This window comes from Manis javanica, chromosome 1, assembly GCF_040802235.1.
Source record: "Manis javanica isolate MJ-LG chromosome 1, MJ_LKY, whole genome shotgun sequence".
NCBI lineage: Eukaryota > Metazoa > Chordata > Mammalia > Pholidota > Manidae > Manis > Manis javanica.
The window spans coordinates 186853276-186878415 of NC_133156.1; the positions used below are offsets into that span (position 1 = coordinate 186853276).

At 43.2% G+C, this 25140-nt stretch overlaps 1 protein-coding gene across 3 annotated transcripts in view; it reads right to left on the bottom strand.

The window, feature by feature from the left end:
* The window catches only part of MEIS1 (Meis homeobox 1), a 127556-nt gene extending 106046 nt beyond the window's left edge, over positions 1 to 21510 (bottom strand). The window contains exons 1-6 of one of the 3 annotated variants that reach the window (XM_017676207.3): positions 20536 to 21267; positions 18470 to 18696; positions 16506 to 16647; positions 15943 to 15993; positions 15106 to 15156; positions 13567 to 13713 (exon numbers count right to left, since the gene is read on the bottom strand). In XM_017676207.3, coding sequence (XP_017531696.1) covers positions 13567 to 13713; positions 15106 to 15156; positions 15943 to 15993; positions 16506 to 16647; positions 18470 to 18696; positions 20536 to 20547 — 630 coding nt within the window. In that variant the 5' untranslated portion in view covers positions 20548 to 21267. Of the gene's footprint in view, positions 1 to 13566; positions 13714 to 15105; positions 15157 to 15942; positions 15994 to 16505; positions 16648 to 18469; positions 18697 to 20535 lie in introns of all 3 variants that reach the window. The other 2 variants (XM_073212280.1, XM_017676209.3) reach the window with 2 other exon arrangements.
* Positions 21511 to 25140: the final 3630 nt, after the last annotated feature.

A 25140-nucleotide genomic window follows, 5' to 3' on the forward strand; every position in this document is an offset into this window, starting at 1 on the left:
AGTGGAACCTTTTTCTGAGTCCACACTCTGCCTGGCTGAAAGATGATAAAGTGCCGGAGCCGACTGTTGTGTTGGGCAGAGACTAGGGTGCCTGCGGCAGTCCCTGGTGGTGGCCACTCCATAAAAGGTTATCTCCCTCGCACACTTCTTCCGACTTTCCCCATCGACTCTCCTCCTTTTTCTCATTTCCTTCCCCATCCCCGCCCCCACTATCCTGCCTCTGCCAAGCCTATAGGCCTGCCAGGGTCCTTGTTGAGCCCATCTTTAATGCTGTGATAAAATGTGCTTATTGCCCCACTTAACAGAGGCCTGAAGTGTAATTTTGGTGGCTCAGGGCAGATGGTAAATTAGTGGCGAGACCATGGAAATCCAGTATCCCCTCCCAGAATCTGTGGCGCTCACCAAGCCACCCGCTCCCTCTTCTCACCTACTCCAGCCCTACTGTACTTGCCATGGTGGACCCTTAACCTAGAAATGTATCTCAATGATTCTAGTTATCCCTCAGTAGAGTGCTCACTACTTGAGTGCCACTGGAATCTTTACACATGGCATAAGTGTGTCTAATTCAGCATCAAACAAAGTGGATTTCCAAAATCTTAACAACTAAGCAACTCTGATGTATTGTTTAAAAAGAAATGCACACACACACACACATGTATATGACAGTACAGTCAGAGTTTAGGGCAGTTTGTGGAGATGAGACAGCATCTGTTAAATCGAGTTCTATATTCCCCAGTTCTCACGTACCACAAATAAAACCTACAAAAATGGTAATTTTTCAAACACTGAATCCTCTATCTCTGGTAATGAGGCATGTAGAGAGGAGAAGAATTTTTGTGCTTTTTTGCCTTTGGTGAAAATTCTCCAAGGAGTAATTTCATATTTAAATGAGAAGTTTTGTATCAGGTGATTGTATGTGCTGCAGGAATCACTGAGGCCTCCGGTTCAGGCACGGGGAGGCACATAGGTGCTCGCACAGCAACCTATACCCATGATGTACACAAGAAATAAAGCAAAAGAATATGGGGAAAAACTAACTTAATGGTTTCAATTACATTGCAATGAAACTTAAAGCAGTTTAGCAGTCAGATACATTTTTCAAATCTACTAGCCCTTAAATATTTTGCTTACTCTCCTGAATATGTCCATGGCTCATTCTCCTCCCAATATTCAAAGGCTGGCTGGTGGGGTAGGAGCAGGGCAGGGATCCTAGGAAACTCAGGCCCAGCACAATAGGTCACTTTCTCAGCACTCCTTAAATCCTACTTTCTGAAAGGCTGATATCTTTTAAGTCTCAACTTTGAGCTCTCACGTCATTACTAATCTGCATTGTTGAATTAATTCATTCACAAAATTAAAAATGAGTTAACAGCACTAAGGAAAAAGTCTACAGATGCGAAAATTCTACCCAAAATATTCCCAAAGCTGTTCTGATGGAATCCACACAGCACTGATGCATTTTGCCCAATTTTTACTATATTGAGGATCAACACCATCCCAAGGTGGGCCCACTATAGCCCCCAAAGGTAAGATAGATGCCTGCATGGAGGAGGTACGTTCAGACAATTACAGGGAAAAAGAATAACTATAACAAAAGGGAAACTGTTACCAAGAGCTGAAAGCCAGTTTTACTAAAATCTCAAAACCAGAAAGTAGATAAGTAATTTAGACATGATTCAAGTACACTGAATGCTCAAATGCTACTAAGTAGTTTGTTGTGGAGAAAATTCTCAGGAACAGAAGAGAAGATAAAGTCTCATTACACATACACAGGAATTTTATTACAAGTACTTATTTATGTTTTAATAATGTTTCCTTTTCTTATGCCATTGTATTATGCCTGGCATGCTACTAATAAAAATAAACTCCCATATTAAATGATTTTAATGACTCTATATGCTTCTACTCCTAAAATACCTGTGAACCATAATTCAGTCAAATGTTTAAATAAATTTTTTAAACACCTCTTACCTAAGTAGCATTAAATAAATATTTGTGCCTAAATATTTCACACCATACTTCATTAATCTGATGAGTTCTTTCTGATGAAATTTAGATTATTTTCCATCATTTCTATTTAGGAGTGGCAGAAGAATCTGTAAATTACATGCCACTATACCTGTTGTTATAAAATCCCTTTTACAAGATTATCCCTTTCCCAATGTTTTCTTTTACATTTGTAACTTAGTATTCAGTGTTCCTCATTCTGCAAATAAATTGAGATAAACTCAAAAAGTGTCTTATGTTATAAAACAACTCCAAACCACAAATTTTCTAGGCCACTACCATTGCAAAAAGGACATCCCAATAATGTAGAAAACATTTTATCCTGAGAACCAGCAGATACTAAGAGCTTGTAAGCAACTGGACCTTAGCTATGAAGCATCATTGCATTCGGAAATGTGGAAAAAAGTACTTAGCACAAGATCTGTACAAAACTGTTATTTAAAGTTGAACCTAAAAGTGAATCTGTACTGATTCACTGTACTATCTTAGCAACATATCTGAGTGTCCAGTCCCCCTTTACACTATGAGGAAATCAGAATAATAGTGATGCTTCCCAATAAGGACTAAAACAATATTTTTCTTAAACTCTATGACTTTAAAATGGCCTATAAAATAACACACATGAACAACTATCCAATTTTTCTCCCTAGATCAAATTCATGTTTTTGAAGATTGGGCAAAATACAAGTAAGAAGATAAAATATGATTTAATATACTGTTTACTCAGGGTTTACTATTTTAAATGCTTTACATACATTCTTATTTAGTGCTTACAGTAATTCAAAAAGTGAGTTCTTTATCCCCAAGTTACAGATGATGAAACTGAGGCTTATGGAAGTGCAGCAATTTACCCTCTCACAGCAGAACCTAGATTCAGAAACCAGTGCTCTAACTCTGAATTGTATACACTTCCTTGGGACACTGCCAGATGGAAAGAGTGTGAAACTAAAAGTTACAATCGGCACATTTAATTGCTCTTTCTCAAGTGTTTCTAAAATCTTTTCTACTTGTAAATTCTCAAACCAGAAAATCTACAATTTTGATGTCAGAAGAAAAAAAAATTCAGCTAAGACATACTCTTGTCTTATTCTACTACCTTATAGCATTATACTTTGAACAAAAGAATTGTGGAAATTTACATTTACCACTGATTTCCAGTAACAATCAGCAATAGCATATTTTCTAATCTCCTTGCACCCTTATTTTAGGAGCCCTTCCAGCTTTTATATTTTCAATCAAATTTTATCTTCAAAGTATCTTGTCATTCCTCAAGGATTTTGAATCCTTATACTTCCACACAGTGTTGAATTTGGACATGGGGAGAAGATTATTCCCCTTCCTTCATTATTTATCTTGGGCAAAATCATCAGAAAAGCCTTTCAAAAAGCATCCTGAAGTTTAATTCATATTTCTGGTTCCAAGAATGGCCAAGTTCTCAGTATTTTGAGGCACTTAACTGAGAGAGCACCGAAAGCGACTATGAATTCCAGGAGCAAGAGGCTGAGTTGTATGGCTGATGCGCTTTTAAAGAGATGCCAGTTAATCAGAATGCCATTCTTCAGCCATACCCAGGGCTATTAATCTTGAGGCTATTCATGCTATTTTAACAGTTATAGAGTATTTGAAGATTAGAAGTATACTACAAGTGAAGAAAAGCACCATAATTGATTTGTTAATGTTTTATTCTCCTCTTTTTCTATTGGCATGTTCTTTACATGCCCTCAATAAATATTAAACACTCAAACAACTCACTATTCAGGTGGCAAGCAAACCTTTAGAATGTCGAAACAGTAGAGTGAAGAACAATGCACGTAATTGAAATGGCAGGGTAATTTGGAAAATAAAACTGAGTTGCTGCAAATTCCAAATTCCAGAAGAAAAATGTTTATACTCGCTCAAATGCAGATTGTTACTGGCTTTGAATAATTATTAGAATAAAAAATACTTGAACACCACAATACACTTGATATGCAAAGAACAAGCACAGTCTGCGTGTCTCTACTATTTTGTGCAAGGAAGTGCAGATGCACCGAGGCTGATATTTTGTTATTGAGCACAGCTTATAAAATTCCAAAATGTGGCAAAACAATAGGTCAAATACACGTGGTGAAAGTTTCATGGACAACATTCTTCAGAAATTTTCAAGTATGGTAAGGGACAGAGAAGCATGATGGCAGAAATGAAAGGGTTAAATGGTTCTGCTACTCAGAATCATTTTTGTCCCTTAAACATACTAATTTGTCACCAAGATCAATTCAAATGTAAAATCCCTGATTCCCTTTGGGAGAAACTAGAGCCAAGAAAACTATGGCAATTAAAATTAAAATGTAAAAAAGCATTTGCATCTGGAAATGCAAATATAAGCACATAGTAACTCTATGAGATGATATTTATCTGGACACTGAGAGCAACCTTATTATCTACTTAGGGCTATGCAGCTTTGGATAGAGATGCCACCTATATCTCACAAAGATAAATTCCATATGCTCTGTAGAGTTATAGCATATTTCCCATAAATAATGTATACAATAGACTATAAATAAATGATACATTTATCTGAACTGTTCAAGAGTGAAGGGCAGGGTGGCTGCTCATGAGTCTGTCTCTTATGAATGAACGATTTCAAATAAAAGTAATGTTCAATGGTGAGTTATCACAAAGCATGGACACTAAAATATTCTGAAGCATGGGTTCTTTCACAATTCCAGATCTGGTGGGAACTTTCAAGTAAATATTCCAACTAAACCCCAAGTGCCCAGTTTAATGTTACTGCTGAAGTTTCTATTCTGATTGTAGCATTATAGCTAGTAGCATCTTACCTATTTGCTGCAATTTTTAATTTCTCTCTGCACTATTGGTTTTCATGATCAACAGAATAACCAGATTTATAGTGTCACATATGAGATTTTGTCCCATGGAATAATGGTTGTTTCTTTTTTCTTCCCATGTGAATAACATTGCAGTGAATAGAAAGGGGAGCTACGTTTAAAAGAAATCCCAAACCAGCCCACCTATACTAGTAAGCTTGCTAGGAATTTACATTATAAAAATTGTCAGTCCCAACCGCCAGAGTATGTCTCTTGTGAAGGCCCAGAGACACACAAGCTATTTCTACCTCTTGTAAACAGTGTAAGTATTCCTTTAGAACCTCAGGCATTGGATACCATTTAGTTGGAAATTAAGTTTTCAAATTGCTAAGGAATAATCTCTGAAAAACAGAGAACACTATAGGTCATGGTTAATTATAGCTTGTCTAACATATTAAGTTAATGTTGGAAAATAGTTCCAAATAGGTATGGAGATATTAAGAGAATTTTATTGTCAAGAAATTCTTATTCATTCAGCTTTTAATATTTTTTAAAAGAAGAGAGATAAGCCTTTTACAAGTTGGGGTGGGATAAGAAAACTCTGGGTTTACATGAAATTGCTCCCTTCATTGCCCTTTTGATCATGTCGACTTCATTATAAACTTCATTTTCCAGAGTTTCATAATAGTAATAAACACACTTCACTTTAAAGAGTTTCTATGGAACATAATGTGAATGCAAATGCAGAATAAAATGCAAATCATGGAGGTCTGAGACCAAATATGGACTATCAGTTAAGAATACAGTCACTGAAAATAAACATTTAGGCCTTTAAAGGAAGAACACAAAGGGGCTGATATGAATCTTTATATCAAGTATTCATAGCTCTAAGGAAGGCAAACAAAAATTACAGTATTCAGTTTTTCACCTAATTGTAACGCACAGGTTGGGAATATTTGATGACTTTGGTCTCTACTCATTCCTGTTCTAAAGTGAGTAACATCTTTCATCTTCTCAGGAAAATAAACCTATGTGTGGGTAATGACCCATAGGTACTCAAAGAGAGACATAAGATCTAGCAAACTGGTTCAAGTTCAAATCTCAGGCATAGCAGGCTTATGAAACAGTAGAAAAGAAGTGATCAGGAAAAGAAAAAACTACAGTTCTGCCTTGCTAAACAATAACCGACAACCCAGATATTTACAACTAACGAATAATACACATGCTCCCGTGTTGCGTTTTACAGTGTAAGGAAGAATCTACAGAAATGGGAATTCAGCAGCAACAATTAATTCCAAGTTTGCCCATGTTGTCAGGGAATAATTGTAATATCACTTAAAATGTTAATTATTTACTTACTACTATCTTCCAAATGAATCAAAACAATGTATGGTTAAATCCATTGTACAGTGTAAGACTTTGTGTTGTGTTAAAATGAAAAAAAGTAGCAAGGCTCTAAAAGGTTATTTGAATTTCTTAAACTCTTAGAATGTTACAGCGATTTTAAAAGTATTACTTAGTAAACTTATTAACAGTAACAGCATTTCCTTTCTATGGAAAAATATCTTAAGTTTTTTAACCATAATATTTCATATTCAAGGTTCTTTACCCCAAGATTATATAACCAATATATGTAAAGGGAGTCATCAAAAGTCTCAAGGGAAGAATCAGTTTTAGAAATATATTTTTGATAATTATAAATAATGTAAAATTTATTTTCACAGCTTATTCATCCTCTATTAGTTTATGCCATGTTCTGTGGTACGTATTTAACGTAAAAGCCACAGCATGGTTGTTGCTGTGAAACTCATATCTTAAAGAGAGTTAATGACTTTGTTCTGGCTATAATTTGCATTTAACTGTATATACTCATGATACCAATAAACAACAGGTGTATAATTCAATAAATGTAGAAATAACCTCTTTTTACCTGAGAATAAACTCTTTATGTTTTAGTCAATTTTAGGAATTCTGAGCCAAGAAGTCCAGAATATAAAATAATTTCAAAACATTTGCCTTTCATATTTTCCTTTACCAAGAACAGATTTCCTAGATAAAGAAATGCTATTTGGAAAAAAGATTGTTCAAAGAGAGTCTAGTAAAGTGTTGCCAACTGCTTTAATTCTGCACACATAAATGCATTAAATTGATTGAAATTGGATTCTAGTGACAAATATTTAAATGAATATATTCCCATATATTTCACATGATATCCTTTACACTGCTTATTAAAATGTCAAATTTATAAGTGTGGGAAATCCAGAAATTGCCCAAACTTTCTAGAGAGGCTGTTTAAAATTCCAAAAAGCTTTCCTAAATTCCTATAATCCTGAAATCATGGCACATTAAATTAAGAATACAGTGAGGAAGTCCTTTTATCTTTTACACTACGTATCGATGACTGCTTGAATTTTCAAAACTGATTTTATACATGAAGGTTTATTCACAATCACTAAAGATAGTAAAATACAAACTTTTACTTGATCCCCAAAGTCAATATTTGAAATTATCATTAAATTCAAATTGGGAACTGTATTTTAGACCTTAACTTTTTAAACAGGTATATCCTGATGTTTCCTGCTGGGTAAGGACCCCAAGCCCTATGTGATTTACAGCAATGTTGTTTAACTTAGGATTTTGAAAACCTTTAAGTCTAACATCTGCAAAATTGTCAGATTCACTGTGTCACATGTATTATATTTTTGTTTATTTGTAAAAGAATATTTTTCCATAGTTCTGATGTAATTTCTATATATTAAACTAATTTTTGCACTCAAGAGAAATGGCATTTTTGTTTCAATTATAACATAAATTCAAGTGCTACTTTGATATAAATATGACAGATATCATAATCCAAAAAAGGCCATATAAAATGCTACAGTTACAAACATTTAAGACTGTGTAACAAAAATGACTGAGAATGGTATCAGTTTACTATCCTTCAACTATTTCCCTGACAGTCCAGTCAAATAATGTTGAATTATAGACCTTCTTAGAGGAAGTCTTAAACTTTGTGTTCATTTTTTGATCCTTTCCCTGCTAGTCCCTATAGGAATCAGGCTGTAAGCCGACTTTCCTTTAAAAATTTCTGTATACATAGTTGGGTTGTGTTTGATGATTAAATGATCATTTATTAAACCTTTAGCATTTAACATTTGTTTGGTATATTTACATTTCATAAGAAAATATTGTTATTACAATGAAAAGTATAACATTACCAATACAGAAATACTTCATTTGAATTCATGTTGATGATATTTGAATTTATGACAAGTGTCTTAATATATAACTTGTTATGCATTCTTTACAGTTTCTTGAACTCTACCTCTGAGGGAAGGTAAGCTAGTTTTACAACAGTCTCCTCATGGTAATACTTCAGCTTATCTGCTTGACCTAATAAGCCTAAATTTCTACCATGGGACCACAAATAGTCTTTGTTTTTAAAGACTATGAAGTTTTACTGCATAATTTTCCTTCTGTCCCCCAGCAACAGCTGTGTTTTAAATCTTTTGGACTATGACAAACATTTTAATGTTCCAACATACAAGTGTTTGAAAACATAATGATTTAAAATTTGTTTATTTTCAAAGTTGGGCAATTATAGCATGACATTTTTTGAAAAAGCAGGGCCCATATTTTAATCCTTTTTTTCATCCTTCTCTTTTTCCTCTGCTATTTAAGCTTCTCCATGTTTTCTAATAAAAATCTCTAAGTTAGGACTGATAGCAAGAGTATACACAACCACTCTATATGTAATTTCCAAATCATAAGCAATGGAGTCATTCTGGAGGGAGAGGGATTGCTCTTTGAGTGACCTATTGCCACCGAGCTAGTGAAATCACTGAACAATAGTTACTGTTATGGGGCTTTACTTCGTACAAAGTAACATTAGTATCATTGCTTTCCATTAACCATGGAACTTGCACTGGGGACTTTCACTGAGAGAGAGAAAGCTAAGAAAAAGGAGTAACTTCTTAACTTCTATAGTATTAGCATTTAGACTTCGAGATATTAAACGATGTAATTGATCTCAATCTATCTGTATATACCGGCTATTTGTGCTCAAAAATGTTTTTTGAGTGTCCCTTTTAAGAATCAATACATCCCTACTCTGAAATTCACACACAGAGACACACTAAAAGCCCATCAGAAAGTAACAATAAAAACACACCTGGTAAACAACTAACTTCTAATTCAGAGGATACTAAGCAATAAAGGGCCTAGAATGAACATCCCAATTAGCCAGTGTAGTGACAAGCAGTCAACACCTTATTATTTAATCATTACGGAGAATCTTGCCATAATTTCCCTTTGACATATTTCAAAAAAGGAATTAAGAGCACACCACATGACCCACAACAACCACCAAAAGTAAAGTTAGATTATTCTAAGACCCCATCTCTTGCAAGGCCTGTGGACTGCGAAGTTCCAGGGTTAAGGCATTAAGAGGGACCCTATGAAGTGTTTACAATTTAAATAAGATGTGTCCATGCGTAAGCATTTAGAAACAAACTACCTGACAAAGGGACCTTTTGCTGTGTCTGGCTGTTGGTGTCCAGTTTTCTTACTGGATGAAAATTAATTTGCCTGCATTTCTACTATTAGTAAATATCCAAAGGCCTCATCTTTTTTCCCCTGAAGCAGCAGATACCATTTATCAAGGACATTAGGCTGTTCCGCATTCTCCCCTCACCATTCCTTACCCTAACACCTCCCCCAAAGAGAAAGCTTAGTCTCCCCAGGATGCATCTCCACCCTACTTTGCAGGGGTAGCATGTTTTCAGTCAAGTCCAAGTTCAGTTTTAAGAATTTTAACTTAAACTATGCTTTAGAAACAACATTCTGGACTTTTAAAACAAAACCATCTCCACCAGGATTCCCTGGCCCACTTGGGAACCAAAGATCAGGGCTGCCCGGATCCCCGAGGCTCGGAGGCCTCGAAGTCTCCATGCAGCATGGGCCCCGAACAGCCCCAGCAGCCGACCCCATCCCCCGGGAGCTCACCAGCACTTGGCATTTAACTTGCCTAGTATGCACAGCTTTCTGGTTCCATCTCTGCGAGACACATTACTTCTCCCCAGACGGTAGAGACAAATCTGTATTAACATGCAACAGGGCGCCCCGTGCAGCCTGCTAGCCTTGCCCAGGAGCCGTTAAATGCAGATTCTGAGGAAGACCCCCCAGAGAGCTGCTGCTGAATAAAAATTGTAATCCAAAGGGACCATTTCTTTACCTCCCGCTGCTTGCGGGAGACCGAGGGCTGGCGCCTGAGCACAGGCTCAGCTAGTCCCCGCTAGCTACGAGCAGGGGAGGCCACCTCCGGAGGCGGCCTTAGTGGCCCAGAGACTCTTCTCTGCTCCCGTTCTTGGGCTGGAAAATGCTTAGGTTCAAGGAGTGGCGAGCAACAGGGCAGCCCTGGGAAGGAAGGCTTCCTTCAACGGCTCCTGTCTGAGCACTGCCTGAAGTCTAGCGTATGGGAGGCCGGGCTCTTCCCGGTCTAACCCCTCTGGGCTTCGCCAGTTCCACGCTGGCCCCCTAAATACAGGCGCCCCGCCTCTCTTCGGACCCACGTCCTTCTCCACTGACAGCCAGACTCAACTCTCACCTCAACTCCTCTAGCCGTGCTCCCCCTCGGCGCCCTCTCCCGGGTCGCAGCAGGGCCCTCGCCCCAAGACGAGGCCCGAAACCCCAGGTGCACCTCGCTGACCCCAGTGCCCGGGCTTGGGAAGCGTTCTTGCCGAGCTCGGAGCGTCGCGGTCGGGAGAGGGCGCCCGGGAGGCCTGCGCCAGCTGGAGGTGACTCTGAGACCTGGGACCTCGGGGTCTAGGAGCGGGAGTGGAGGGGAGCACTACGGGTGGAAGGAGAGCGAAAGGGGGTTACGGTTTCTACTGGCTTGTTAATCTGATTTTTAAATATGCAAAAAATTAAAAAACCAAGCCAACAAAACTACAAGGCCAAGTGAATTTCCGCCTACTTAGCCCTCCGGGAAACGGCTGATAATCAAAGTCGTCGATCCCCGATCCCTGCGCGAGTGGCAGCCTTTGCGCCCTCAGAGGAAAAAAGTAAAATAAAAAACCGTGCCGCCAGCGGCCCTAGGGACAGAGGGGTTAATGAGCTAACGAGGCCCAGCGCTCGCACTACACCTGAAGCATCCAGTCCCAGAGCGCGCGGTCGGCCTGCGCTCAAACTGGCTGGGCCGCATTCGCAGACAGGTGGCGAGGCTGTCATTGCTGGGCAGGGCCCCCAAGGCGCCGCACTAGGGGTACAGCGCCCCCGGGGATTGGCGAGCGGGCTCCAGTCGGGGAGGACTGGCGCCCACGGGGCGGCCCTGTGACTCGTCCCATGCTCCTCACCTCCCAGGACAGGGACTCCACTCTGCGACCGTGGCACGTTCCCGGGTGCGCCCCGCGCTCTGCACTCCCCGCTCCAAAGGGAGCCCAGGCACACTTTCTCCTGCCTCCCGGGAAGCGGACAATAGGAACAAACTTGGGTTTCCTGCCCTCGGACCAACTGAGACCCAGGTGAACCCGAGGGGTCACGCGAGCTCTCCCACGCGCCTGAGCCAAGAGCACCACGAGCTCAGTCAAAGCTTCGAAGTCCACTCCTAGGCCGCCGGGACCAGCTGCCCGCTTCCCGTTTTGTAGTGCAGGAGAATAAAAACGCAAATTTTGCCCCATACAATTGCCTACCAATCTGCATATCTCAAACTAAGGTAACTGAGAAACAAAAGTTTACCGAAGGAGTAGAGGGAGAACCCAAGGATGGATGGGATGTTATATCAATTTGTCCCCCCCCCAAAAAAAACCCTATAACTTTGGTCCCTTATCTTTGACTTTAATAAAATAATGATTGGTTGAGAAAATGGGGTATAAATCTTCATTTTGGAGGCAATTAAAGTGTTGATTTCATTCATGCCCCTAAGCGATTCTTGCAATTTGCTCAAATAGCTTTATGTACCCAGCACTCCGGAGTTTTCAGAATCCCATTTTCTAGTTAGGCTTGTTGGATTACAGTTTTTATTCAACAGCAGCTACCGGAGGGTTCCTTGGCGGAATCTGCATTTAACAGCTCTGGGCGAGGGCTGGCTGGCTGAATTAGACTGGAGGCCCGGTAGCCCACGGGGCGTGACCGGGGCTGGACCTGAGCCGGGAGCCGCCTGCAGCTTTCCCACCTCGGCAGGGTCGCTCTGGGGATTGCGCAGGCTGCCTGTCCTGCGCACTGGTCTACACTGCCGAAAGTTTGCAAATAGCCAAATAACAGTAAAGAGCCGGCGCGTTGGCATTTTTAAAGCGCAGCGCTGCCTGCCCTCCACTCCTCATGGAGAAAGGAGGAATTCAGCCCCTGTCGCGGAGTCATCTAGAGAAATTCAAGCTAGGAATTTATTTTAAGGGGGGTGAGAGAAAACTTTAAGATGACACCAAGACTGAGGAGTCGCGCACTCCCATCAGGGCTCTGCAAGACAGCCGCTGGCCAATAGTGATCATGGCAGAGCTTGCAAAGGAAAACTGCACGACTGGCTGTCCTTTGGCTTAACAAAGGCAAGCTGATCTCTTCCCCAAGACCGGGCTCACGTGCCAAGTCAGAAAGAGAAACAACTCTGGGCCTTCACTTATGTATGGAAAGGCCAGAGGAGGTCTGCAGCGCCAAGTTCTGGATGCGCTGCAACAATTCTCGGAGAGCTGTCCGGAGCCCTGTTTCAGCTCGCCCACTCCTCACGTTTTCACTTTCATTGTATTTTTACAACTTCTCTGGACCAGTCCAGAGACACAGCGACAGGAGAGAGAGAGAGAGACAGACAGACAGACACTAGGAGCAAACAGTGGTGCTGGAGTGAGAGAGGGAGAGAAATTCCCCCCCACCAGCTCCAAATAAAAGTCGTCCCCACTTAGCAACACAGCGGAAGAAGGGTCTGGAGGGAGGACTGCAAAGGAGGGGGTGAAGCAAGCAAAGGCCGGCAGCTGATAACGAAGGCGGCGCGAGGTCCCCCACCCGCCATACCGAGGGAGTCGCTGGGTGCCCCTGACGCTGACACTTCTAAAAGCTGCAACCCAGAAGGCCCAGTGCACATACCAGCTGGAGGATGAGTGGAAAGGAGGAGGAGAAACGTCCATATTTATCTGTTTTTATAACCTCGGCCTGGTCTTATTTTTTCTCTTAAGGACAATAAAATGGGCGAGTTTGCAGCCAGCACTGCACAAAGCGATGTTCAGTGAGGTCTAGACGCGCTCGGCCGAGGAAAACTGACAAGACAGGCTAATGAACCGTAGAGACAGGGAGAAAATAGCCAGCATTTGCTAGATTTCAAACCCTCACTGTCTCTCTTAGACCACCTATCTTGGATTTATTCCCAATAAAATAAGAAATAAGCAGACCCTACACTTTTCTTTTCTTCGAGGTAGAAGGGGATAAAATGCTCCAGAACAAAGCCCTACAATCAGAGGCGGTCACTGGTAGTTAACACTCCCATTATTACAGAGGGTAAATAAAATAAAGACAAAAATTAAAAGAGACAAGAAACAGGTCAAGTTTGCAGGCAAAGCTTTTACAAGCTCATCTCTCCAGGTCGAATCCCAGAGTCAGCCTTAATGAAGCAATAATAGCCACATTATTCAAAAATTTTCATTTCGATGGAAATGTATCTAAAAGGAACTTAATCATATGCAAATAATAAAAGGAGGTGGTAGTGACCCAGCAAGCAATATGCATACAGATTTTTTTTTTCCCAGGGATGTTGAAATTGAAAAGCGCATACCTGGTCGGTTAGATTTGCTGATCTTGTTATATCTTCACTGTCTGATTTTGATCCTCCTTCTCTATCGTCTATCACCAAATCGATAGGCATTTTCCCTTTCAAACAGCTAATATACCGGTGGCAGAAATTGTCACATAATTCGTGTACCTATATTATGACAGAAATAAAAAAATGGAAATATAATCAGGAGTGCATAAATGACATTGACAAGTGCAATCCAGCCCCTTGTGAGATCCAAACTTCCAAATAGGGAAACACAGGGCAATTGTCCTCCAGAGACCCCCAGACGCATTCAGAATTAGGAATAACTTTCTTTTCTTGCAAAATAGAGATATCCCAGAAAATTGACAGTGACAAGATGATTCACAGACTACAACATATTCAACACCCGTGTTAAATTCATCTGCTCCTGGGGTTGTGGCCATTAGAGAGGTGACCTGCGTGGGTGACATTTAAGGTAAACTATTTAATTTCATCCAGTTACTTTATCGTAAGTCCTTTTCCACCATGTCTAAGGAAAAAATGTGAATATATAGATTCCGAAAGACCAGTACTGTGGTGGCAGAGGATATATGCCTGACAACACAAGTTCTTGTAATACTTGTAATTAGGGTTTCTATCCATTAAAATCATATTTAGGATACTTCCTTTAAAAAAAAAAGTAGAAGGAAATCAAATCACCAGTACTCATGATATGGCAAAAAAGAACCTATAGCCACAAAAATGTATCACGTTGATTGTTTTTAATGGGAAAAGAATGCCTCAAAATATGTAAGTGTAAGTGGAGAGGTCTCTTACAGGTCCCAGGCATCACTGACATGCAGAAATTCACAAACACCAGTGTGCTTGCAATTTAATGTTAGTTTGAATTACAATGCATTAAGTTCTTATTGCTGAGATCTATAGAAGGGACTAGCAAAATCATGTTATCCACACCCTTTCTTGACTGTGAAGGTGAGGTGTGTGCAGGATTCACAGATTCAAGAAATTGACACAACTCTCAACTCTGCTTTGTCTCTGCAAAAGGTTTCATTTGCCTCCCCCACCACCTCCTCCAGATTGCCTGCCCACTCCTCCTCCTCCCCCTCCGCCTTTCCTGTGTCTGACCTGCCGCTGTACTCAGACTGTCTTCCAGAAACTCACTAAAACTAAACAAAACTCTCTCTCACCCAACACAGAGGTAGCAAAGTGGAGAGGGAGGAAGAGACCAAAAAGGTATATATAATCTGTGAAGCAAACTCCAACAGCATTCCAAATATCCAGGGGGATGCATACAATTGCAACTATTTATACAAAGCCAGCAATGTATTAAGAATGAATACAAGGCTAGGGCGTTCATGATCCTGGTTTTAGTGGCTGAAATTGTAATTAAACTGCAAAGAGAAATGGACTTTAAGATTGGCCTTGACACTAATTACCAGAAAGAAAGACATTTATGCAAATGTCTCAGAAGCCTGAACTTCAGCCATTCTGAACCCTCCCTCCATGAGTGTTTGGGGGTGAGGGGGAAGCAAAAGGAAAAGAGGCTAGGGAAATTACCTTCTCTAATTCCAACAGATGAAACCTTAATACTTGTATGGCTTGAATCATCTGCAAAGATACAAAAAGAATGAGCGCCCCATTCCTAGTTTCCAGAAAATTGGCTGTCACAGCTGTAGCATCTCCAGCCCACCTCCCTCTCCCCCAGTAAATAGAGTTATTTTGATTTATGGCAATAACACTAAAACTTAATAGCAGCGACTGGGTACCATCTAGAGGTTTATATTTCTTAAGGAGAAAAAAAAGCTAAACAACAACAAAGCATCTAAGTGGAAAACATAAACGCTCTCCTCCCCCATGGCTCTCCCTATTTTCAGCCCCACTGCCTCCACCCCACCCCGAAAGAGCCACATCCCTGGACTCGATGTTTCCTGGGAAGGAGTGCACGGAAAATATCCCCAATAGACCCCGAAGTGTGGCTTTTCACACTGCAAACTTTCTAATTTCCGTACACCTTTCAGGCAAACTAGTGGTTTGGGGGGCTCTGGCCCGGTCGCTGCTCTCGTGACGCCACTCTGAGGGCTGGGAAGTCCACAAAGTTTAAGCACACACGCCGACAGGCCCAGAGATAAATCCCCGTGCTTATTAGAGCTGCGCTGCCCGGCTGTCATAAAAAACAAAAGCTCGCGTTTCCCCACGCCGGCCCGCCCGGCCCCTCTCGAGATGAATTTTTTTGCCCGAGATCTTGTCCCATACCACTTGTCCGTGGCCAGAAACCTGTGCAGCCGATGTGCAGCTATGGGAAGACCAGTCTAGAAATCTCTGGGCTCTCAAAGCAAAGCTGTGGGGCTTGGGGGCGGGGGGAATGGGGGAGGGGAGTAAACGGTCCGCTCTTACCAAGTTATCCAGTTCTGGATTAGAAGAAAATAGAGGTTTTTCTGCGCGAATCTAAATACAAGTGAGAAGGAAAGGGGAGGGAGGGAAAGAAAGAAAAATTTGAAATCTGGTCGCCTTCCTAGTTTCTTGCCTCATTACACTGTCAGGGACAGAATGTAAATTCTGGGAGGGACTCGGTGACAGCGAGTTCGTCCCGCGCAGAAGCACTCCAATATGAATCAAATAAGCTCAAGACAAGCCCAGAGCGCAGGGTTACTTCTAGCAGCAACTTCGCTTCTAGAGGACGCTGCCCAGCTCACCAAGTCCAAGGGAGCTAGCTGCAGCGCGTGGTGTTTGTGATTTTATGTTACAGAGTGAGCTTTCTGGAGCGGGAGTTGGGAAGAATAGGGGCGATTTTTAAGTCGTCTGCATACAGACACTCACATAGGAGGAAAATCTCAGGGTAGATGTAACAGGCATGGCTTAGGGTTGGCCTATTTGCTGGTTACTTTTGAAAATGGGTTGGGTGGGGGAAGGGAGGTCCCTTTTTTTTTCTTAACTTATTAAACATTTATTTTGCTGACCTGTTTGGCGAACACGGCTATATCTTCATTGAATGACTCTGACGAGCAGACGTCCCCGCCCGCCACCCCTGGCTCACGGGGGGTACAAGTAGCTAATTCACATTTCTCAAAAATCAGTGCTAAGAGAGGGAAGAGGGGGTGTCTGCAAGAAAATACAACAATCACAAACAACACAATGGTTAGTCCCGAGTCGGTGAAAAAAGGCGTCCCAGAAAAACAGCCGGAGGAGCTCGAGGCAGGGACCCCCTCCCTGATTTTGTCATTTACTAACCGCCCCCCAACCCCAGGTGTCTGTTCACCTCCCCTTTCTCCAATGGCCCCAGAGTCGGAGGTCCTAAGCCATGGACAGTATCTGAGGGGCAGTTCAGCATATATGGCCAGATAAATTGGTAACATTTGCTAAGAATAAAACCCAAGCGGTTCCAGCAGCCATTTTGAATTAAGTTTCCCACCCCGACAAGCCCTCGTCCCTCCGCTGCGCATCCAGGACCTGGTGAAGGAGAAAGGCGCTGAGCACAGGGGCTGCGAAAGAGCGTTCAAGTGGGTTCCTCCCAGGCAGCCTCGGGAAGCCCAGGGCTCGGGGAGCTCGGTGGCAGGCGCTCAGCTAACTTGGGGAAAGGACCTTAAGGCTGCGGACCGACTGTCAGGGGGTCTCCCCTAAGGATCCCGAAGCCACGGCCCTCAGAAAGCAGAGAGGCTCCTCCTTGGCTCCCTGCACACTTCCCTCCCTTCGCCAGTGGCCCCCACAACCCACCAAAGAAAGTTCCTTCAAATATTCCTGCGGTAAAGCCTTTCCTTTTGCCTCTGCCGCATGGCAAGGCAGCTAGTATTGCGAGGGGCCTAGATGTTGCTTATCTCAGCCCATTAAAAAAAAGAGCTTCTTCTAATGTCCAAGGAGGTGTCTCAAGTCTTTTAGTAGTTCTCACAGGCCAGCTGAGAATTTAACAGTTTGGGAGCTTTTTCAAAGTTTCCCCAAATGTTCGGTCCCGGAGCCCAAACCATTTGCAGTTAACTCTGCGGAGAGAACAGTGGGATTTAAACAAGCCCATTGCACAAGGAATCAGTAGATAAAGCAAAAGGGTTTTCAGCTGGGAAGGGTCAGTGTTGCGTGATTTTTATTCAAAAGAAGAAATAAATAGAAATAAAGTTGCTGCAAAGTAATAAGATGTCCCCAAATTCATCAGCACACAGTAGGCACAAGTGACTTGGATAGGATTTTACTAGTCCAGGGTCTGAGACAAGGCCAGGGCGAACGCAGTGTAAACCGCAGCCCGAAAACAACACCAGCCCGAGAGCACCCGGAATCTACTTTTAAACCCTGCAGCTTTCGCCTTTAAACACAAAGTATTAAAATGGCTAGAAGTTTTTTAAATGTTTGTTAACAATAAAGAGCGAGCTCCTCTCCTTGACTACAGTGGTCAAACTCCCTAAATGCAAAGCATGTTCCCCCTTGCCTGACCTGCAACTGTCCTCCCTTGATTTTATTGTGCCGTGGCAGAGCCAGCATACGGTTGCTGAGTAAACTTAGCAAGTCAGAACAATCAGTGGCTTAAAAGATTTTCCCTTAACCTAAAAGTTTCGTTCCAACACAAAGGCGTTTACATTTAGAAACCCCCAAAGCTCTCCCAGCGAAGTCGAGCGAGCGAGGACTCCAACACGCTGAGCTACCACGTCAAGGGCTGAGAGAGGACGGGGGACCTTTGGCAACTTCGCTTGCACGGCGACCCCTTCGCGAGCAGGGACTCCATGGAGCGGGATGCTGGGCGAGCTCAGAGCGTTTGTGGAAATGGGGGGCGTCCGGGATGGCAGGCCGCCTCCCCAAGTTCTCCGTGCAATGTGAATGGAAAGCCACTAAATAATGTTCCTCCAATCCAGAGGGCTCCAGCTTTCCTCTTACCCAAGGCAAAGGGAAATAAGGGAAGCATCGCGTCTCAACTATTTAGCCTGCTGCCCGATGTACCTACCCATAAATGGCATCTTTATCTCTCTTTAACGCGTCATTGACGGAGGAACCCATGCTGGGGGCCATGGCGTTTGTGTGAGCTGTGTGCGGATACTGATGCGAGTGCAGAGGAGGCCCGTGGTTCAGGTGGTGGACCGGCTGCATGGACCTGGCCGCATGCGGGTCCCCATACATCGTGGAGGGGATGCCTACTCCATCCATGCCCCCGTAATGGGGTAGATCGTCGTACTGCATGACAAACAGGAGAGAAACAAGGTTCAGAAAGTCAGGCGGGCAAATAGGGGAACGGCAGGGCATGGAGCTTATATAATGTCTGTCCAGCTGGATCCTTCTACCCGGAATTCAGTGGCCTTGCATCTCTAAAAGTTGAGATTTCTCATTAAAAAAATAATTTTTAATTCTAGGATTCTCGGTGAGATTCGGCAAGGATAAATGCTCTTGCCCTAACTTGTATCCCTATCAACTAGTTCAAAAATTCAGGATCCTTTGGCAAGGAAGGAAGAAGAGAAGAAAGGGAGGCATTCTCTGGGAGGGTGGAAGGTAAAACGTGCATGTCTCTAGAGAAGGACATTCAAAATCACAATAATAAAAAAGTGCCAAGACAGTGCAGCAGACCCGTCTAGGTTCACAGCCCCTTCCCATCAGGGGGAATTAAAAAAAAAAAAGTTACGATGGGAACAGCTAAGCCAGGCACATGAATTCAGACAGGCTTCTCATTTTCTTTCCCTGCCAGCGTGGGCTTAGGCAGTCCTGCAAGACACTACATTTCCTCTGCTTTCCAAGACAAACTCTGTGAAATTACACAAAACTAACTGGCCCCCTTATGAGTGAAACTCAGAGGATGGTAGCTTTTCTTGTACATTAGAACTAAATCTAAAATTGGGCAGTATCCCTTCCCCCCATACAAACTACAGAAAATCTATAGTTGGAGCATTTGGTTATTCTGGTTTTTCCTACTCTTAGGAACTTTCTCCCCAGTCTAGAAGTCAACGAGGCAAATGTTACTCATCAGATTTAAAGCAAATTCAACAGCAAAAGAACCCCCAGAAAGACTACTTTCATATTGTCATTATTCTCATGTGCAAAATTTAGCTATCTAAAAACCTAGATTTTTCTCACTGCTTCATTCCAGTCAAGTTCCTTTCCCAAGATTTCGAGGCGCCCAGAGTGAAATGATTTTCAAAGAAAAGAGGAATTGTCACTTTCATCTCCTTAAAGCCAGAGGTGTGAAAAGAGTTTGGAAGAACGCTGACATTTGCCTGAACCAAAGGAGTAAAGAAAAATGTGTCAGCCTAGTAACTTTCTTTTGCAAACAGGGCTTTGAGGGCCAGGACACAAATTATGCAAGGAAGGCTTTTTGTAGACCCCCTTTCTTTTAAGAAACTACCTCAGCTGGGTTGTCATTGTCTCACTTTACTCTCACTACATTTCCATTCAAATAGGAATATTGGGGAAATTGTTATTGCATTTTTAAAGAGAGTAGCTGTGTGCTTAGTATCCAATTAGTGCAGGGTTTTTCTAAGAAAAACTTTCCAAGTATTACCTTGCATAAAAATCCATGCACATTAAAATTCCTTTTAAAAGATGAATGTTTTCTACCCCCAAAAAGTCACTGTACCATGACAAAGTAATTTGCTTGAAAAAGCTAAATACTTCTAATGATATTAAAGATAAGCATAATCAATAACATATCAGAAGTTTCTAGCTGCTTATATTAGTTTAAAAATAGCTTTAAACTTCTGATCCCTGAACGCTCAGATTATAGCATTAGGTATCTAGCGTTCTTTGTTTTTGTTTTTGTTTTTTAAACAGATAATCACCCGAACTTATATTTTTATTTATATAGCTGCTGGTTAGGAATCTCTAGAAAACTTGGTTAGTTGAATTAAAATTACATGTAACATATGTAAGTATACAAATGCACTGAATAAACCCTCTTGCTTTAGGCCACGGCTTCAGAAGCCTCATTCAGAAAGAGAGAAAAGAGGAAACTTTTTAGCAGTGTCTTTAAGCCACGTTTCAATTTAATCTCACATTTGAGTCCCACAATTGTTTTTTAATACGTACCCTTTGCGCCATCGGCCTCCCTGGCTCCCTTCCTACTTCAACTTCTAATATATCCTCTTTAAGGCCAGTGTGAAAAGAAACAAATAGGCAAACTCCCCCGGAAAAAAAAAATGTTTTTAAAGCACGACGAAAAATCCCTTAACGTCTCCAGCAACGTGAGCTGCTGGTCCCAGATCTTCGGTCTACGGGACCTGAAGCAAAGCGCCCGAGTCACTGAGCATAAAAGCGCTCCGTTTTCAAGACAGCAGCGGGGGCAAAAAAAAGCAGATCTTCTCTCCCCCAAAAATCAGTTGAAAAAAAAAAAAAGAGCGCCCCTCAGACCCAACTACCAAATCTCATGGCTTTCTGCCACTCCGGCTGTCAATCATAGGCGAGGTTGTCAACGTGGTGAATGAATGATCATCCGCTCTGTCTTCTTCTGGTCAGAACACCTCAAATGTTAATATTCAAATGCACAAAGCCCTAGCGCTTGCTTCCCTCGAATCAGTCCTAATTCCTAATCAGTTTCTCTCTTCTCTCGCTTGCTCTCTCTTTCTCTCTCTCCCTCTTTGCAACTGCTGCACTGGAGGGAGATTAGAGGAGGAGGGTTAAAAAAAAATGTCTGTCTGAGTTTGTCTTAAAGGAGCCACGATCGATGCTGCCCGTTTGCAGTCCCCGTGCGTGTGTAAAGTGTGTGTTGCACAGGCGGAGAGGTGGATTCCGACCAGAATGCTAGAACCCGGAAGTAGTGGTGGCCATAACAGGTCGCGTCTTACACAATGCATTGGGCTGCAGCAAGTAGGCTCCTCGGCAGGGGTGGGTGCGCGAAGCGAGCTCTGGCCGCACAGAAGAGGCAGAGAGGCGCTCCATTAAATCGTAAGGCCAGGCACAAACACCCACGAACCCAGGGCACACGCGCACAAACGCGGGAGGCAGCCCCTGGCCGCCCGCTTTATTTTCTGTATTCTTTTTTTCTCCCTCCCCCCTTCAGACTCTCCCCAAAACCGACTCTTGAAATGAACTGGGAATAAACGCGGGGCAGACAGCAGTGGGAGTTATTTTGCACAGGGTTCCGCGCATAGACTTCATGACTTTCCTCGAAATTGTTGGGGTCGGCCAGAATATTTCAGGGCGGACGGGGTGATGTTGAAAGTACTAGATTCTCAGAACTGAATACCCCAAGCAGCAAAAGCCGGGAGCGAGGAGGAGGGGCAGAAACAACGCTGGAAAAGGTTCTGCTAAGGAGTCCCGAGAACGTGGGGTGGAGATGGCTGGGGCTTTCTGCAGATCCAGCTTAGAGTTTTTTGCTGTCAGAGGTGGACACCCCAGCTCAAGGAAAGGAAATGCTTGCATTTTCTCACTTCGGGGTCTGGACGTCCCCACCTCTCAGCCCCAGAGGCCCCCCAGCTCCTGCTCAGGCGTCCAGCGCGAAGTGAGAGAGGAAGAGAGGGAACAATGAACTCAGAGCCGGGAATGTGCCCCCCAGCGCCTGTTTACAAACACGAAGCTATTTATGATCGCCGGAAAGCGAAACCCGACGCGGGCTCGGAGCAGCCCAGACTTTGCGGGTGGAGCTGGGGCTGGGGAAGCTCGAGCAGGGAAGCTCTTTCTCCGACCTGCTCCGGGCGAGGCGGCGGTGCGCCCGGGGCGCGGCGCAGCGGGGTCGGAGTGCTGGGCTCCGGCTACCGCCGCGCCGCCTTTGTCTTCGAAGCGCGGAAGGGCTCCGGTCTCTGCCGTGCTGGGGCCTGGAGGGTCCCCGCGCCCCCTGCTCTTTCTCCAGCGACTCCCTGCGCTCCCTTTCCCAGCCCTTCTTCCCCATTCCGCTTTCCTGTCCCCAGCCCGGCTCAGGAAATCTGCCAGTGCCAAAGAAGAAGAAACTCACTTAGAGAGCTGAGATTTCAGACAAAAAGCTGTCCCTATTCACAACTCAGGCTTCAAGCAGCCACTGATTTTAACTTTCTTCCTTTAAATACCTATTCTCTAGGTCAAACAAAAAATGCCTTTTATTTATTCTCCCACTGTAAGCTTGCCCTTTATTATATTTAGTGTGTTATTTTCATTTTTATTTTTCTGTCCTCCTGGCTCTGATCTACTGCGATGGCTCAGCCGCGGCAGTTCGACCAGAGAGCTGGAAACCTCACATCCCCGAGCTGGGATCGCAGCTCGCTCAGCTCGGAGCAGGATTTTTTTTTCTCCTCCCTCCAGCTGAAACCTCTCAGAAAACTCCCCCTGCGGTCTCCTGGAAAATGAGCTCACCCAAATCTCGGTAGGCAGCCGTGGAGGAGGGCTCGGCCAATCAGGAGGCGCTCTAGCCAAGGCGGCCGCGCATTGGCTGCGGGGAAAATCAATTATCAAATAATCGATCAGCAGGGAGCTTCGATCTGCCGGGAATGCAAACTGCCAGTCCCGATTCCCGCCCTTATGGTGGCCAAAAGGCTGATTCCCCAAGAGCAAACTCTTAGACGGTCCCTCGTTCCATCGCCCCATTCCCATTTCCACCTTGTCAGCTGCGGACCGAACCCTCACGCTAAAAGGAGGTGGAAGTAGGGGAAAGAATTTTGGGAAAGATAAGGGGCTCCTGTCCGCGCAGATTGCTTGGAAAAGGTTAGGCGCGCTAAAATGTATTGAGGCCAACTCACTGCGCAAACTAAAAGAATTTATATCAGTGCAAGAGGTAAGACACATTTCTGCTGAGTGAATTTTTGAGGAGCAGGAAACACAGGGCGAGCATCAGAGCAGGTCTGTAATCAGGTTCCACCAAGCGCACGTAGCATAAGCGACATTTATTGCTTCTTGAAGTATTCACACAAGTCAACGTCCATTTCCCCCCATAGTGGGGTTTTCATACAGCTGAGCACCTGAGCCTTCCCAGTCTCCGCCGACACCGTACTCGCGACGTGTGTCTGAAGGGCTGATGCGTTCACCAAAAGCCCTCAGACGCATTTTGCCTTAAAAATAAAAGCGCTCCGACTGTTTGAAAAACTCAGCCTAAGGATCCCTTACCCTTTGCATCTCTCTCTCCACTCTTCCTTTCTCTCTCGCTCCCCTCCCCACCCCCAACAAAGTTTTAGGATTTTTCATTTTTTTCTATCGCAAACTTGTGTAGAGTTTTCTGGTACAAACACCTTGTTAAGTAAGGCAGGCCTGCGCGTCAGAGCCAAGGGGATCCAGGTGAATCACCAGCGCCTTTATACCCCTGCTTGACAATCCACTCCCACCCCCTAAAACTTGAACTTGGAAACGGAACTTCAGGCCAAGATGAAACCTCCCGGTCTCAGGAAGGCGATTTCTCTGTTTAATTCTCGGAAAGCTGCTCTGACTGGGCCGACAGCCTGCAAACCCTCCCGGGACACCTGAGCTCCTTCCGACGGCGGCTCGTCTGGGGGTGAGCGCGGTCTCTTCAGCAGGCCCTCGGAGCTTCGAAATGGTTGGCGTAGTGGGGGAACAAGCGGAGGGAGGGGTCAAACCAAGCATCAACAGGGGCACATCTACGTTTACGATCCTTAAATGAACTGCGTGGGAAATTGTGTAAATATAATTTAGCTGAGAGAAATTTACAGCGAAATTCATTTGGATGACCAGCGCCTTTAACAGCCTAGGGGTTCTCCAGCAAAGACTTAGGTAACGGGTTTGGAGTTACTTCAACTTTTCGGCCACCTTTTCAAATTTGGACAAGGCCAGTTTTGATATACAGTATATTTCCTTAACAACATGATTTTGTATTGCAGCTTTCCAGTGAACTTTTTCTTTTGTTTTCTAACAGAGGTGAAAAAAGAAGGTTTAGGTAAGTCACTCCTTTTCAACCGTAACCCTAAACTTCAAAGGAGTAGGAAGACTATTGTGCACTTCAACCATGATGTGTCAGATTACTTTATAAGTGTACTTTAAATTACCCACGCACAAATTTTCCTTTTAGAGATAGTTCAAGTTTGTGGACTTCAAATAAACTCTTATTAGTTTAAAAAAGTGACTTTTTTCTTTCCTCTTCCTCATCCCATTTGTAACTGTGAACCGAATGCTACTCTTCGGTCTTTATAAGATCAATTCTGAACAATCAAGGGACTAAAACACTTTTACAATGTAATTAAAGTAGTACAAATTGTTTGCCCAAACCTCATTCTGGATAAGAATTTTACAGTTAGCAAACAAGTTATTACAGTTGGGGCTTGCTGAGAGAAATTGCACAGAAGGCGTCTAGAGTTGCAATATAGTAGCCATAAAAATTTTTTTTAGCAGGGTAGCAGTTAATCATCTATGAAAAGGAGAAGGTAAAGAAATAATTCTAAGTATTTTAATAAACTACTAATAATATTCATACCTGTTCTGCAATAGCACTTATACCTGATTAGGCTTATTTCAGATACTTGCGTTTTAAGGCAATAGCACTTTTATTTTGCAAAAATTTGGCCTGGTGAAGGATTCTGGCACTTGCCCTTAGCTCTTGTGAAATGGGCCTTCCATACTCAACTTCCTTTTCATATTCCAGAGCATCTTCCCAAAGACACAGAACTAGGACCTTAAAGAGCCGGCTGGGGCCTAGGTCTCTATTGTTCAGACCTTCCTGCAAGGAGGCATTTAAAGCAAGTGGTGCCCCTTTAAGCTGTTGGTACAGTCCTTTCTGAGAAC